The sequence below is a fragment of the Aphelocoma coerulescens genome, assembly GCF_041296385.1.
Source record: "Aphelocoma coerulescens isolate FSJ_1873_10779 chromosome W unlocalized genomic scaffold, UR_Acoe_1.0 ChrW_unloc_scaf_1, whole genome shotgun sequence".
Taxonomy (NCBI): domain Eukaryota; kingdom Metazoa; phylum Chordata; class Aves; order Passeriformes; family Corvidae; genus Aphelocoma; species Aphelocoma coerulescens.
This window is the reverse complement of record NW_027184080.1, coordinates 17,658,255-17,674,145: the sequence shown is the minus strand read 5'-3', so window position 1 is coordinate 17,674,145 and position 15,891 is coordinate 17,658,255. Positions and strand designations below refer to the sequence as shown.

Genomic DNA, 15,891 nt, shown 5'->3' with positions numbered 1-15,891 from the left:
TTTTCTATTTTGAATGGGAAAAGTATATATGTGAATCCAAGTATACCCCTTTATATATAAAATATACAAAAGTGTAGGGTTTTGCAAATTTTTGAAATTTAGATGATCATATTAGAGACTTGTTTCTTTCTGTCCCAAAGCATTTTTATCAAACTATGTGCTTAGCTAAGAATTCAAAATTATTTTAAACATAATTCTCTTCAGTTAATATTTAATTGCCTACAAGAACTGAAAAACTGAACTAGTTTGAAGTTCCCAGGTGCTTATTAGCTTTAAAAATCCAGGACAGTGCTGGAGATGCACAAACAAAAACTTTGGAACCTGATTTTGAGCACCTGTATTTAAAGGTTCATCCATGCCTTTTAATTAATGTGGATATTTGCTAAAGCAACACTACAGGCTTGCTGTCTTTTCAAGGGGGAGAGAGGAAGTTGCAACCTATATAACCTGGAATGTTTTTATTCACTTATTAAAGTACTGACTAGTATTTAGAAAAGGTTATGCTCCTGCACCATCAGAGCCTTAGTGGCTTAGCTGAAAGAATTAGAAGTAGAAATAGGGAAAATATTTGGGGCTAAGAGTATTGTAGGCTTATTTAACACTCATTTGTAAAGTTAAAATGCATCTGTTGATTTCTGGCCTTTTTCATAGAATACCAGTAAAAGCAGATGCATTAAAACTTGCCAGTTTTCATAGGAAATTTGGAGATTGTTTTGTTGCATTGTGTTCCTGAGACATCTGTCACACTACTTCTAAACTATAGAGCATAACCTGAGAGAATGGTAATAATTATTAATGCATAAAAGTGATTTTCATGGGGTGTTATAATCAAATTTTGATTTGTCAATGATATAAAATTCAGATTGATGTAAGAACAGCATATATTTTAAGTTATTTCTCAATACCATCATTTTTGTTGGGTTTTTTTTTAGAACATTCCTGATGTAGATGATGAAGGATACAGCATTAAACCAGAAGCATCACAGGATATCCTTTTTGCTATTATTGTGCCAAGCTATTTCCTGGTATTACAATTATCTGGGGAGGGGAAGTACTCATTAAAGTGTTAAGTAAAGGAAGATGAATTACATGCTTATGCTGCAAGCTTGTAGTCTTAAGTGTTTGCAAAATGCACAAAATTTTGTCTAGTTTAGATTTTATGTGTGTAAATGTTAAAGGTTAAATCAAATGTCTGAGGAACTTTAAGAGAAGAAATTTTGTCTGACGGTAAAAAAATCCACAACAAAAACTTTAAGGTAACCATGCAGATCTTTTTCCATTAAAAGCTTTCAGAGAGTGTGTAAAGTACAGCTTGTTAAATCTTTTAAGCATACTGAATAGATTTTTGTTGCATATCTGTGCCTTTCCCACCTTTTAATAACACTGTTAAAAAGATTGGAAGGCCCAGAAGTCTAGAAATAGAATTTCTGTTAATTAATGAAGTATCATGCTGTTTCTAATTGGTGCTTATAGCTTTTATTGCATTTTTAATGATAAAACAGATTTTGTTATGAGTCTTTCTTTTTAATGGATTTCCTCTTTTTTTTCTTCCATCAGAAACAGAGGGAAGCTCTACTTAAGAGCTAGGAAGAACTGTTGAAGATCTAAGCAAACCTAATATGTTAGCAAGGTAGCTAATTTTTGCAAGCGTATTCACTGATTTTTCAGGGGACTACAGATAAAATAAAAGTTAAATGTTGTCTTGGGGTGACCTTATGATGTGTATCCCATATCGCTGCCTATGCCCAGAAATTAATTTTTGTGCCTTTCTATGCTTCTAAAATGAGCCTGAGAGGGGGAAGGAAAAAACTGAGCAAAACTTTTTCAAAGCAGTTTGCAGCTTGTTCAAGGTCACACAGAGATAGCAATTTCATTTTCCCAGCTGCAGCAGGGGAGGGAGGAGGCACCCGGCTTGCTGTTTTTTCCCAGTCAGCTTTTGGACAGTGGTTCAGCTTCTTTTTCTCCGAAGAAAGACTGAGAGTTGAATTTTTTTTCCCCTTCCCTGGAATTTTGGATTTTCTCCCTTTTCCACTGGACTGCTACAATATTAGAACACATCAGGAGGACTTTCCACCTAGTGCAGAGGGCCTGGCCCTGGGCCAAGCCCCAGCTCCGAGGAGACCAAAGGGAGGACTCTAACACTTTCCCAGGTTTTTCTCCACAGCGAGAGATTTTATTATTTAGCATTATTTTCCTTTTCCCGTGTGTTTGTTAAATAAATAGTTTTATCTCCTTCACTTTCCTTCAAGGAAATTTTTTTTCCCCCAACCTGGTGGGGGAGGGGTGGTTGTGCCTTCTCTCAGAGGATATATTTCTAAATTTGGCCAAACCGGAAAAAATGTACACTTTGCAATACTTTAAATTGTGAAAACTTTTAACCAGTTGAGAGCACCTTAAAGTGGGCCACTCCATCATCATAGCTTCTCTGTTCTCATCGCCTTTGCAAAATATGCCTCTGTTGCCTCCAGTGGAGGTTCCTGTACTGATAAAAATAATTCATGTTATCTCTTATTTGCATAACTGGTATAAAAGCAAAAGACTATTATCCAGTTCTGGAGGGGTGCATTATTTAATGTTTTACGTTTTTTATGAAATGGAGGCAGGAGTGAATAAGAGTCATGCTTTTTAAGCGATTCACCTGGATATCCTTTTATTCAGTATCCTTTTTGTCATGAAGGAATAGAAAAGGACATAGATCCAGTGAAAAAGCTCAGTGGTTTGCAATTCCTGTCAGCCAGGTAGCACTTCAGCTTCTGAAAATCTTGAAGAGATTCACAAAGTCATCAGTTTCCTTCTTCTTTTCCTGCCTTAGCCTCTGTTCCGGTTTGGCCAAATTTAGAAATATATCCTCTGAGAGAAGTCACAACCACCCCTCCCCCACCAGGTTCGGGAAAAAAAAAAATATTTTCCTCAAAGGAAAGTGAAGGAGATAAAACTATTTATCTAACAAACACATGGGAAAGGAAAATAATGCTAAATAATAAACTCTCTCGCTGTAGAGAAAAAATCTGGGAAAGTGTTAGAGTCCTCTCTTTGGTTTCCTCGGGGCTGGGGTTTGGGCCGGGGCCAGGCCCTCTGTGCCCAGTGGAAAGTCCTCCCGATGTGCTCTGAGGTTGAAAGCAATCAAGCAGTCCAGTAGAAAAGGGAGAAAATCCAAAATTCCAGAGAAGGAAAAAGTTCAACTCTCAGTCTCTCTCCGGAGAACAAGAAAACTGGAAAAACTGGCCAAAAGCAGACTGGAAAGCCGCAAGCCGGGTGCTTCCTCGCTCCCCTGCCGCAGCTGGGGAAAAAAAACCTGCTATCTTTATGTGACCTTGAACAAGCTGCAAACTGCTTTGAGCAAGTTTTGCTCAGTTTTTTTTCTTCCCCCTCTCAGGCTCAGTTTAGAGGCATAGAAAGGCATAGAAAGGCATAGAATTAATTTCTGGGCATAGGCAGCGATATGGGATACACATCATAAGGTCACCCCAAGACAGCCTCCAAGAGTGGATATTTATTCTTTTGATGGGAACTCTTGAGATGATTTGTTGGAGGACATTATTTTACCATAATGGCAGTGAGTCTTAATAAGGCCAGTCTTAAATGTTGGAAAAACACTCATCCCAAAAATTGCTGACTGACTTTTTAGTTCATGGCATTCAGGTCTAAATTGATTTTTGTCAGTAACTGTTTAATAGACTTAATACCTCAGTGGCCAGCTCATGCCACCTTACAAGAGCCACCCGATCTCTAGGAAATTAATATTGAAACTCGATGATAGCTTTCAAGGCAAGAAATCCTTTGGTAAAATGAAAAATCACTTGTCTTTTAAAATTTGCTTTTCCAGTTGTGATCCATTTTGTGCGGCAGATAGCCTGTAAGATGAAGCCATTTGACTTCTTATTCATGACATCTCAGGGTTTCTTTCAGTTGAATTGGATTTGGAATGTCTTTAGGGTTCAGGGGTTTAATCTTTGTCAGGGAGTATTTTCAAGAGATTTCATTAAAATGGATGGCATATTTTCAAGTAAAAATAACAGAAGTGAAGTATAGAATATGTATGCTTCCACTGGGTGGCAAGATACTTCTCTTTCAGCAGAGGAAAAATTTCAACTTGTTTCTTGTCAAAACAGCTGCATCTTTTAAGACTTAGCAGAGGCCTTTCAGAGCTTTTGTTGAGTGCAGTTGCTGTCCATATAAAGAACCAAGGCTAAATTCATCTGTATATTTTGCTTATTTTGAGGGCTGAGTTGTCATTCCGATTCCTTTTTTTGCAAGGATGACAGTGCTTTAAGTGACTGATGTGGTTTAGTTTACCGTGCATCCTTCTGTGTAACTGGCATCCTTTGTTACAAAATTTTCAGTGCCTCTGCAAAAAAGGACAAGTAATGGTGGCTGCTGTTTCCTCTACTGTTATGCTTGGTACAAGTACCATGGCGTGCTGGTTATAACACCAGCAGGGAATTAAATTCCAAATAAGCCACTCCCCTACCCCCACCCCTTCTGGTAAGGGAGGGACAAAAAGAGAGATTATGGGTTGAAATAATGATTTACTAAAAGCACAAAGCAATAGAAAAAGACACGCACAATAACAACATTATTAATAGTGAAAGTACACAAAAAAGACAAGGTGTTTTACCCACAAAAAGGTATTGACCACCTGGAACAGATAAGCAGGATGGTGGACTCTCCCTGTACTATGCATCCATGTGGTTTCCCCAGACAAAGGCATTGTGGCAGCCGTTCCTGCGCGCTGTGCCACATGGACACCGGGAAACAAAGGAAAGATGGCGGGGGAGCTCCCCCAGCTAACGTTTCCTTTCCCCCGGCCTGAAAACAGCAAAAAAAAAAAAAGGAAAAAGAAACCCCCCGGAAGCTAGGTTGTCCAAGTAGGGGTTGTGCAGCTGCTCCACTGAGTTCAGTCCTGCACAGTTGCTTGCGCTACCACCTCTAACTCTCCGTCGTGCTGTGAGGGGGAAAATGGACATGCTGGGGTGCCGTCTCCGCGCTGCCCCTGCCCCACTAGGCTCAGCTGCGCCTCTGAGCTGTCCCTTCAGCACCAGAACTGGGAGCGGCGCTGACGCCTCTCCTCAGCACCACGTCCTGCAAAAGTGTCCTGGCAGAACGGATGGGGGGACTGGCAGGCCACAGAGGATGGGATCTGCAGGTTTGATGCTGACGGTCCCTCCTCTGGAGTGAGAAAAGCAAGATGGAGCACTTCTGGTTATATGCCCCGGCTTTTCCTGCCGAAACCAAGCCCCCAGTGATGACGTAGATGGTGAGGAATAACAGCTTGGTCACACCCACACAGCACTAAACTGCCCTTCTCTCTGTAACAAGGACAGATGGACATTTCATTGCTAATTAGAAAGACTAGGATTTTTCCTCACTTGGTTTAAAAGGATTTCTACAATGCATACATTTTTCATGTATGCGTTAGGATCCTTCATTGAATCTTGGAAATCATAAATTTAATATACAGAAGTGTTGCTACTGTAGAATCATTTATCTTGATACTTTCAAATATATAGTCATTCAGTTAGATAATATTGTGTCTTGGATAACAGAATACCGTCATGAAGATGAATGGAATGTAAAAACTAAATTTGAACTCTGAGTTGTGTATTTTGAACAGTGGATATAATTGATGTGTCTGTATAAGTGCACAAAGAGCTTAGGCAGCATTGTTTATCTGTGGCGTTTACTTAATATGACCATTTTTTAGAGAGTAATTGTGAAACACAGTAGAGAGGTGAATTTGAAGTATTTCTACCTTAACTGAGAAAAACATACCAAAAAGAACCATTTCTATTCATCCAGTGATTCTGACTCTGAAGATGATGAACCCAGGAGGTTCCATGTAGAAATAAAACCCATCCAATCAAATAATAGCTCTCAATATACCATGCCTTCCTTGGATGAATTAAAAGTATCTATAGGGAACATCACTCTTTCTCCAGCAATATCTGTAAGTAATTTTGTTCCTTGTATTTTTAATGAGAAGAAAAGTGGTAAGGAATCTTTAGTGTTACATATATTTTACTGTTCAGAATTTATTCTAGATTCAAGTTCAATGATTTTTTTTCTTGTGCACTAGGTCATCTTTGATACACTTTATTGCTATTTGATGCTAAGTAATTCCCCCTTCTCAGATTTTAACTTTACTTTGAGTCTTGGGAGTGCTTAGTCCTTGTCCTTCTGCTGTTGCCACCACAAGACATTGAAATACATATGGAGTTAGCTGAGCATGGCTTTTAAAATAGTTTACTTGATGCCTTTTCCTGGTCTTAAAATCAAGTCATACACGGTTAGAAGGGGAAAAGGGATTTTACCTTGGTGTTTATTTTAAGGATCCTTAGGTGCACACGTCCAGGTCATATGCATCAAGATGCACCCCGCCGAGTCTATCTCTGTGTCTCTCTGTTCCCCCTCCCCAACATTGGGTATAACATTATAGGTTTTACTAATTAGCATATCTATCAAAGATTCCCCAATGAGAGGCTCAAGTGAGCCCCCCCTCCCCAAGGAACCTTCCCCTGGATGGTTCTATCTTGGTTTACAGAATGTGTTCTGGAGAGGACCTTGGGGTCTGGGGCACACTGATCTCTAACTACGAAGCTTCTAAAATGTTTAGTCTCTTAGCTTAACAAACAAGTCCAAGAATGTAGGCAAAAAGCACTAGGAATACAGAAGTTGTAAAAAGGTATAACAGGGGTATAAAAGAAAAGGCAAAAATCTTCATGGCATCAACTAATTCATATTCAGTAATATACAAACCTTAAAACCAGATCATATAATGCGGATACATATAACTTTTACAGTGCAGCTTTATTGTATGTATTCTGTCAAACCACAGAATGATCCTTTATACTGTGGGATGATATTGCAAATAAATAGTATTAAAATATGCTAGTACAGTATTCACATCACAATATAGATGGCTCTAATTTTAAGGAAAATATTATTAATATTAAAATATTAATAAGTATTTTTGTCTTTTTCCCCCCACATTTTGAAAGCAGAAACACAGTTCTGTAAGTACAGAATGGCTTTTTATTCACATTTTTAGATTAAAACCAAGTAAGTGTAATATGTGAGAAAGTTATTGGGAAAACCTTAGGAATGTTTCTATGCTTACCTTTCAGGCATACTATGTGATATAAAAGCTGTTTAATTTTACTGGCCCAGCCTGTCAAAGGGTTTAGTCATACTGTTGCCTTTGTCAGCTCTTTGGTCTTCATTCCTGCCTTTTCTGTGTGTGGTGGGTATGCACTAGTTGCTCTGTCCTGGCTCGTGTTCTGGTCTTCTGCAAGCTCCAAAATGGTCTGCCTGGCATTCAAAGCAAAATAACATGGAAAATTGAGTGGAAATAAGAACCTTGGGACTATTAAGTGTTTTATTCGACAGTTAGTAAAAGAATGTATTCTTTTCTGTTTCAGGCACAAACTAATCGAAATGCATCTAGTAAGTGTGAATATTTAACTTTTAGTCTATTTACATTCATTTTTTTAACATGGCATGAAAATATTTTTTTTTAATATTGAAGAAATAAACTTATAAACTATTTCTATTTTAAGTAAAAAAAAAAATTCTCTTGTCAGTTCTAGGTACCTTCATGATATTTGCTTTTGCACTACTCACAATAAATTCAATGGACAAAATAAGTTATTTGGTCAAAATTTCAAAGCAGCTAGTAGAAGCCCACCAAAGACCGCTTCTTTTTTTTTTTTTTTTTTGTATACTCATCTGTTCCTTGTTCTGGGAAACAGATGAGTCTGTCTGTGACAGTGATGACAAACAAGTCCAAGAGCCAAAGTGTGTATGGGGGAGTATCCATAGAAATGACTCTTGTGTAGGTTGTTAAAACCCTTCCATCTGCACATGTTTAGTATCATTCACAAAATATGGCCATGGAGATAGAGGGAAGAGCATTAGTCTCTAGTGTTTTTCTCAGTGGGAAACCAAGCCAGGTTTCCTGAAGAATAATATTGATGTAAACAGTATAATTTAAGGAAGAAATTTCAAGTGACCAGCACTTCTTCCTGAAATGCATTGCTCTGTTTAGTCCTCTCCTTTTAGAAGGTATTTCAGGAGCATCTGATTTTATACTATCAGAGATAATATAAACAATGAAGCTGAAAGATTTTTATTTTAGAGTGGTGATAATGCCATGTCTTTTCCTTAGGTGAAGAGCTAACAAAATCAAAGCTTTCTACTCCAGCTAATGAGTAAGTTCAACTTTTAAAATTATATCAAGTGTAATTTTGGGGGAATTTGGTTTTATTTTGATCTGACACTGAGACTCATTGGAAATATCAGTTAACTGCTATTTTAAGCCAGGCGTTTATTGCATTGTAAGAGTTAATGAGTAATTATGTAACAATGGAGATTTCTATCCACTCATTTTCCCCTTCTAATGTGTTTGCTTCATTCTGATCTGTCTCAATTGATATTTATGATTATGTGACTACAAAATATTGGCTTTTATTAAAATTTCAGGTTTTAAATAAGACAGATTTAGTTTCCATCATATTTATACTGTTCCATTGTAAAGTGTTTAAGATTACAAGTCCCAAATTTGGATAGGTCTATATACATTGCTCATACATGTATATACTGAAACAAATTGATTTGTAGATGTATGCCTTTTTGAAAATGAAAATAATTTACTGACATTATGAAATATATCCACACACAAACTCCCACCAATTATCAGTTCGAATAGTTTCCTTATGTGTAAATCAGTTCCTTGACCTACAATTTGTAAATACTTTTAATTTTTAAATTCAAAGACCAACTAATACAGAATATGAATTACCAAAGTTGTAATTGTATTTTTATGAGTAAATACATCTTTCATTATTATTCTAATTGTAACATTTACTATAGAAAGGGAAACAGTGACCTTCTGGCATGGGATCCACTCTTTAGCAGTTCTCTTGAATCTTCCTCTTCAGCGTCCTTGGTATCCTCATCCTCCTCAGGTAAAATATTTGATAGTAGAAAATGTTTTCTGCATATTCTTTGGGATGTTCTGTTGTTGCTTTTTTAGTCATTGCAAGGAGATGTGCTTTGACTATTGAAATGAAAGAATTTTCTAAAGCAGTATCCTATGTTATGAGTATACACAACTTGGAGTGCAGTATGCCAGGTGTTCAAGCTAGGGAGCAAGGGGGAAGAGAGAACACTAGAAACCTTAGGAAAATTCTATCTTGCTTTTATCTTTTTTTTTTCTCTCATTCTCTCATTACAAAAAATAATCATCATCTATGCTGGAGGAAGAATAGAATCTTATTTTTACAAAGTTTGTAAATTAAGTGGAGGTTGTCACAGCACCTGAGATGCTGAATTGGCACTGTGAATAGGGATGGGTTTCTTCTTTCCAGGAAAACCTGTTGACCTATGCAGCACAAAGCCACTGTGGAGCTTTGCTGTGATGAACTTGTTTCCTGTAGGAAACCATGAGTCTGTTAGGAGGTGTGTGTGGGAGAAAAATGGCGAGACTGAGTCTGGAATTAAGGGGGAGTTCCTGGCACCACCTGAGAGTAGGTGTATTAGGAGGAAGAGGGTGGGCTGAGGAGTATGGGAGGTGGAGGGGAAGGGACTAAAACTGTGTGTAAATTTTGGGTGCAGGTTTTTTGGGTGCAGGTTTTTGGAGTATATTAGTGTGGGCAGGATATTGGCAGGCTTTCCTGAAACTTGGTCTTGGGGGGGGGGGGGGGGGGGCGGAGTTTACAGAAACAGGCAATATTGATTTTTACATTCAAAAGGCAGAGAGGGAGGCAAAATACCATGTAAGTGCCTGGCTACATGTGTTGAAGAGACTGATGAGAGCAGGAGATGTTGAGAAACTAGTTAAGAAAGAAGGACATACTGAAACAATAACAGGTAGTGCTATGTTTGAACCTGCTTACTAAAATTATTCAATTAAATTATTTATGTTGATTATCTCGGGATTTAAGGTGGAATCTACTATTTGTTAACAGTAGCAGACACTGTTTCATAGTTCTCTTCAGTCTGCCTACTGCATGTCTACTTTCCAATCCCTACTGTTTTAGTGTAGAGACTCTTGTCCTCCCATGTGCATGAGAGAGGAAGTGGTCACTGTTTCTTTTAGCTGGGTATTCCTTTTCCAAAAATTATTATAGATTCTCTGTTCACAGTCATGGCTTTCTGTTTTCATCTGTATCTGCTCATACAGATTGAAGAAGAGTGAGAAAAAAATGTATATCAATAGGAGAATTATATTCAACTAGTGCTAATTCTTCTTGGCTTTAGTAGTGTCCTCAGTAGCAACCAACATTGCTATGTAACCGTTAGGGTTTTAAGTGCAACTTATTCCTCCACTTCATATTCCTTAAAAGTTATATTTATATATAACAAATGTAGCTTACGGAATTCATTAGATTGTCTCTTCCTCACTTAGGTATTCAGATAAGATTATTGGCTACTCAATCCACATTTGTAACATATTTAAGGATAAATATTTTATATATATATTGTTGCAACCACTAGATTTTGCTTAGCAGGCTGTAGCTCCCTGAGAGCTCAGCGCAGGCTTTCTAGGGCAATGCGACCCATCACATCCCACAGTCCATTTCGGACGGCCCCGCAATCTTGCTCTGGTCAGCTATCAGCATTACAACCAGTGATGATGAAGGAAGTGAGAAGGGTCTCTCATGAGGGTTGAGATGGCTTTAATCACATCTTGTCTCCACGATCTCCAGAGGCAGAGAGAGACCTCGTGGTCTGAGCGTGGGGGGTTTTGTCAGGGGCCCAGAGGCGATACCTGGGGGGGGGTTGGGGTACATGAACCAATAGGGAGAGCCTGAGGGAGTGGCCAAGGCTAAGGGCGGGGGGAGCAGGAAGGGGAACATGGCATCACAAAAAGCAGTGGGTTAACAGGCTACCACATATATGTAATAGTAAGACCAATTGTTCTCAGGGTACCCACCCCCTGAGCTGGAAGACAGGGATGGGGAGCAGAATGAAGCTCCCATAATCTACAGGGAAATGGCCAGTGACCTGCTACACCAGTTAGACACACACAAGTCTATGGGGCAGGATGAGATCCACCCAAGAGTACTGAGGGAGCTGGTTGAAGTGCTCACTGAGTGACTGTGCCGGTTTGGACAAATTTGGAGGAAAATATCCTCTGATAGAAGGCAGGTTACAACTACCCCTCCCCTACCAGGTTTGGGAAAAAATAGATTTTCCTCAGAGGAAAGTGAAAGAGATAAAAACTATTTATTTAACAAACACACAGGGAAAGGATAATAATGCTAAATAATAAAACCTCTCGCTGTGGAGACAAAACCTGGGAAAATTTCAGAGTCCTTCCGTAGGTATGGTCTCTCTCCTCCTCCTCGGAGCTGGGTTGTGGCCCATCTCCAGGGCCAAGGCCTCAGTGGAAAGTCCTCCTGATGTATTCTGATGTTGAAACAGTCCAGCAGAGAAAAGGGGAAAAATCGAAGTCCCAGGAAAATAAAGTTCAACTGTCCATCTCCCTCTGGAGAAAAAGGAGCCAGAAAAAAAACTGGCTGAAAAGCAAGAAGAGTGCTTCTCCGCTCTCTCTCACTGCAGCAGAACGCAGAGGAGTCTGTATCTCTGTGTCCTTGAAACAAACTGCAAACTGCTTTGAAAGTTTTGTTCAGGGTTTTTTTTTCCTCTCCCCCCTCTCAGGCTCAGTTTAAAGGCACAGAAAGGCACAAAATTAATTTCTGGGCATAAAGCAGCGATAGGGGATACACATCATAGTCACCCCAAGACAGCGACTTTCAATCATTTATCAGCAGTCCTGGTCAACCAGGGAGGTCCCAGTTGACTGGAATTTAGTAAATGTGACGCCCATCTACAAAGAGGGCTGGAAGGAGGATCCAGGAAACTACAGGCTTGTCATTCTGACCTCGGTGCTGGGGAAGGTTTTGGAGTAGATCATCTTGAGTGCCATCATGTGACAGATGCAGGACAACATGGGGATCAGGCCCAGTCAGCATGGGTTTAGGAAAGGCAGCTTGGTTAAGAGATAATATGCAATTACTGTGTTCTTGCAATCAACAGAGTAATTTATCTGTTATACTGATGTATACTTATTGAAGTCAGTGGGATATCAGAGGGTATAATTTGATGCAGAGTTATGCCATTGTCAGGCAGGACCAAATATCAATTTCCACTGAATTATCCATTTGTTGTTAGACATGAAAAACTGTCCTATATTCTGAATCCATATAGACTATTGTCTCGGTTTTGAAAGACAGGTGTCTGCTAAGGAAGGCAGAAGCCTCCCTTGAAGTGGCAGATATACCCCCTTTCCCTCTGAGTTATAATAATTTTGAAATCAAGGGCCTTTAGGCAAAGATGTGGGAAATAGGAATTACAGTTCTTTACTATATATATATATAGATATTATACCAGTCAAACAAAACAACAACAACTATGACAGTAACAGCAAACACAAACCCAGTCCCAGCCTTCTCGGCTGTCAGGCTATTTCCCCTTGGGTGCAGCTCCGCTCGCAGCCAGTAGGGGCGCTGGCGGCTCCCGGTGAGCAGGGCAGGTGCGATGGTTCCCCCGCGGCTGCAGGGGGAGCTCCGGAGCGAGCTCGGGGAGCATGCGTCACCGGTGCCTTGGGATCCCGGGGAAGGATGGACCAAAGGCTTCACAAACCGCTGGGCAGCTGATCCCGGACTCTCGGGAACAGCAGGCTGGAACGGCAGGCTGGAGCGGCAGGGACAAACACAAATCCCGGGTGGCAGACGAGATGTATCCAAAAGGGGAACCCCCCAGGGCTCCAGGCAGGCAGGGCGAGCACGGCTACAGCGTAGCGAAGGCTCGAAGCAGCAGCGGGGAAGGGTGGCCACAGCCTGGCCTCCAGCAGGGCAGGGAAAGCAGCTTTGGGATCCCGGCGTTGTTTCCAGCAGAAAAAAAACCAGCCGAAAACAGGAACCAGCAGCTCCTTTCTCGGTAGCTTCTCTCTCCGGGAGCTGAGAGCGAACTGAACTCACACTCAGGTGAAAACAAAAGCCTGGCCAGGCCCTTTTGTCTTCTCTTAAGTACGGCCATTTGTCCCCTAGCAACATGCATATGGGAAAAAATTCCTTTAACAGGAAAAAAACTAGGACTAAACTAAAAACCCCAACAACTATACACAAAAGGGAACTCAGGTAAGGGGAATTCTTTTTACATACAAACCTCTGCAAATAGTTGGTATAAAATCATTCAAGAGGAATGAGAAAGCCCATGATGCCATCTTTAGAGTCACTTTTCCAGGTAGCACATAGCCCTATTTTAAAAACATTTATGATTCGTGGTAAATTTTACAAAATGAGGCTTGAAAAATAGGAACTTTTAATAGAAGCATAATTTCCAGTTATTCTGTTCAATTGAGTACATATTTATGTTCACTGTGACCTTTCTAATATTGATTTTCTTAAATTTGCTTTCTTTCAGCAAAACCCACAAATCCTCTTTCTGTAGGCACCATTGTACCCCCTCCAAGGCCTGCTTCAACACCAAAATTGTCTACAGGGAAACTTAGTGGAATTAATGAAAGCGTAGGTATCGATTGTTGGATTTTTTAATTCTCCATTGTACTCAATTTCAGATATATCATTTACACTGTGCCCTGGTTTTGGCTGGGATAGGAGTTCATTTCTTCTCAATAGCTGATATAGTGCTGTGTTTTGGATTCAGTATGAAAATAATGCTGATAATACACTGATGTTTTGGTTGCTGCTGAGCAGTGCTTGCCCTGAGTCAAGGGCTTTTCAGTGTCTCAGGCTCTGCCAGTGAAGAGCTGCACAAGAAGTTAGGAGTGAGCACAGCTGGGACAGCTACCCAAACTGGCCAAAGGTATATTCCACACCATAGAACATCATGCTCAGTATACAAACTGGGGGGAGTTGGCTGGGAGGGGCCAATCACTGCTTGGGGATGTGTTGGGCACCAGTCACTGGGTGGTGAGCAACTGTATTGTGCATCACTTGTTTCTCTTGGCTTCTGTTACTCTCTCTCCCTTCCCCTGTCTTACTATTATTACTATTACTGTTACTATTACTATATTGGTTTTGTCTTTTTTTTTTTTCTTTCAATTATTAAATTGTTTTTTGTGTTGGGTTGACCCTGGTTGGATGCCAGGTGCCCACCAAAGCTGCTCTATCACTCCCCTCCTCAGCTGGACGAGGAGAGAAAATATATCTAAAGGTTCATGAGTTGAGATAAGGATGGGGAGAGATCACCCACTGATTACCATCATGGGCAAAACAGACTCGACTTCAGGAAAGTAGTTGAATGTATTACCAGTCAAAACCAGAGCAGGATAATGAGAAGTAAAGCAAATCTTAAAAACACCTTCCCCCCCATCCCTCCCTCCTTCCTGGGCTTAACTTTATTCCCGAATCTCTATCTTCTCCCCCCCAGCAGCACAGGGGGATGGGCAATGAGGGGTACAGTCAGTTCATCACATGTTGTTTCTGCCTCTCCTTCCTCTTCAGAGGGAGAACTCCTTCCCCTCCTCCAGCATGGGTCCTTTCCACAGGGTGCAGTCCTTCAGGCACAGCCTGCTCCAGTGTTGGGTCCCCCACAGGGTCACAAGTCCAGCCAGCAAACCTGCTCCAGTGTGGGTTCCTCTCTCCATGGGTCCACAGGTTACTGCCAGGAGCCTGTTCCAGCATGGGCTTCCCATGGGGTAACAGCTTCCTTCTGGAATCCACCTGCTCTGGCATGGGTCTCCTCCATGGGCTCCAGGTGGATCTCTGCACCGCCATTGACCTCCACGGGCTGCAGGGGCACAGCTGCCTCATCATGATCTTCACCATGGGCTGCAGGGGAATCTCTGCTCTGGCGTCTGAAGCACCTCCTCCCCCTCCTTCTGCACCAACCTTGGTGTCTGCAGAGTTGTTCCTCTCACATATTCTCACCCCTCTCTTCTCTGAGTGCAATTTTCTTCAGCCTAATAACTTTTTCCCTTCTTAAATATGTTACTCCAGAGCCATTACTACCATCTCTGATTGGCTCGGCATTGGCCAGCAGCAGGTCCCTCTTGGAGCTGACTGGCATTGGCTGTGCAAGACATGGGGGAAGCTTCTAGCGGCTTTTCACAGAAGCCACCCCTGTAGCTCCCCCACTATCAAAACCTTGTCACACAAATCCAATACGTTCTTACCTCAACCCATGAGGCTTATCTTTCCTTTCCGATTCTCCTCCCCCTTGGGGGTGGGGAGGCGAGGGAGCAGCTGTGTGGTACTCAGTTGCCAGCTGGGGTTAAACCACAACACACTGTTACAGTGGAGTTACTTTCTAGATAATGTTCAGGAAATCACATACTCAAATTTTCACTACTGCTGGATAGGCATAAAGTTGTTAATGATAAACATGTTACTATAACAAAATAATTTTTAACTGAACTTGAAAGGTCCAAACCATAAATTTTGCATCAGCTGAATATTTTTAATTGAACAAATCAATATCTTGAAAATTAAAGGATAGCATATGTGTAGGATTAAAATTTTCAAAATATGAAATATTAGTGAAATTATAAACAAAACTCAGTTGATTTAGGGATATCACCAAAACTTTGGGGAATGAGTGGGATTGAGTAGATCTTTATCAGTCATGTGCTGACACAAGTAGCCCTGCTGTGACTTCACCCTACACTTGGTGCTGGTTGGTGGAGAAGGAAGGTGGCAGATTGCAGCAGCTGCCCATCTGGATAGTGAGAGATTGCACGCTACCTTCATCTCTGCTCACTCCTTGCAGTGCAGGTCCACCTGCTGATAAAGAATGTGGCAAAGAATGCAAATACCCAGACAGCATATCTGGCCAAGCCATGCTTAATCTCTTCTATGAATATTATGATTCTTTGGGTTTCATTTGACTTGCTGACTTGGTAAAATTTTACTGTGGTAAGATCCT

At 40.7% G+C, this 15,891-nt stretch overlaps 1 protein-coding gene across 1 annotated transcript in view; it reads left to right on the top strand.

The window, feature by feature from the left end:
- LOC138102765 (F-BAR domain only protein 2-like) overlaps positions 1–15,891 on the top strand; it is a 257,438-nt gene that overhangs the window by 215,291 nt on the left and 26,256 nt on the right. The window contains exons 12-18 of the mRNA XM_069000522.1: positions 933–987; positions 5,769–5,947; positions 7,002–7,013; positions 7,419–7,443; positions 8,165–8,207; positions 8,869–8,963; positions 13,429–13,532. Coding sequence (XP_068856623.1) covers positions 933–987; positions 5,769–5,947; positions 7,002–7,013; positions 7,419–7,443; positions 8,165–8,207; positions 8,869–8,963; positions 13,429–13,532 — 513 coding nt within the window. The remainder of the gene's footprint in view (positions 1–932; positions 988–5,768; positions 5,948–7,001; positions 7,014–7,418; positions 7,444–8,164; positions 8,208–8,868; positions 8,964–13,428; positions 13,533–15,891) is intronic.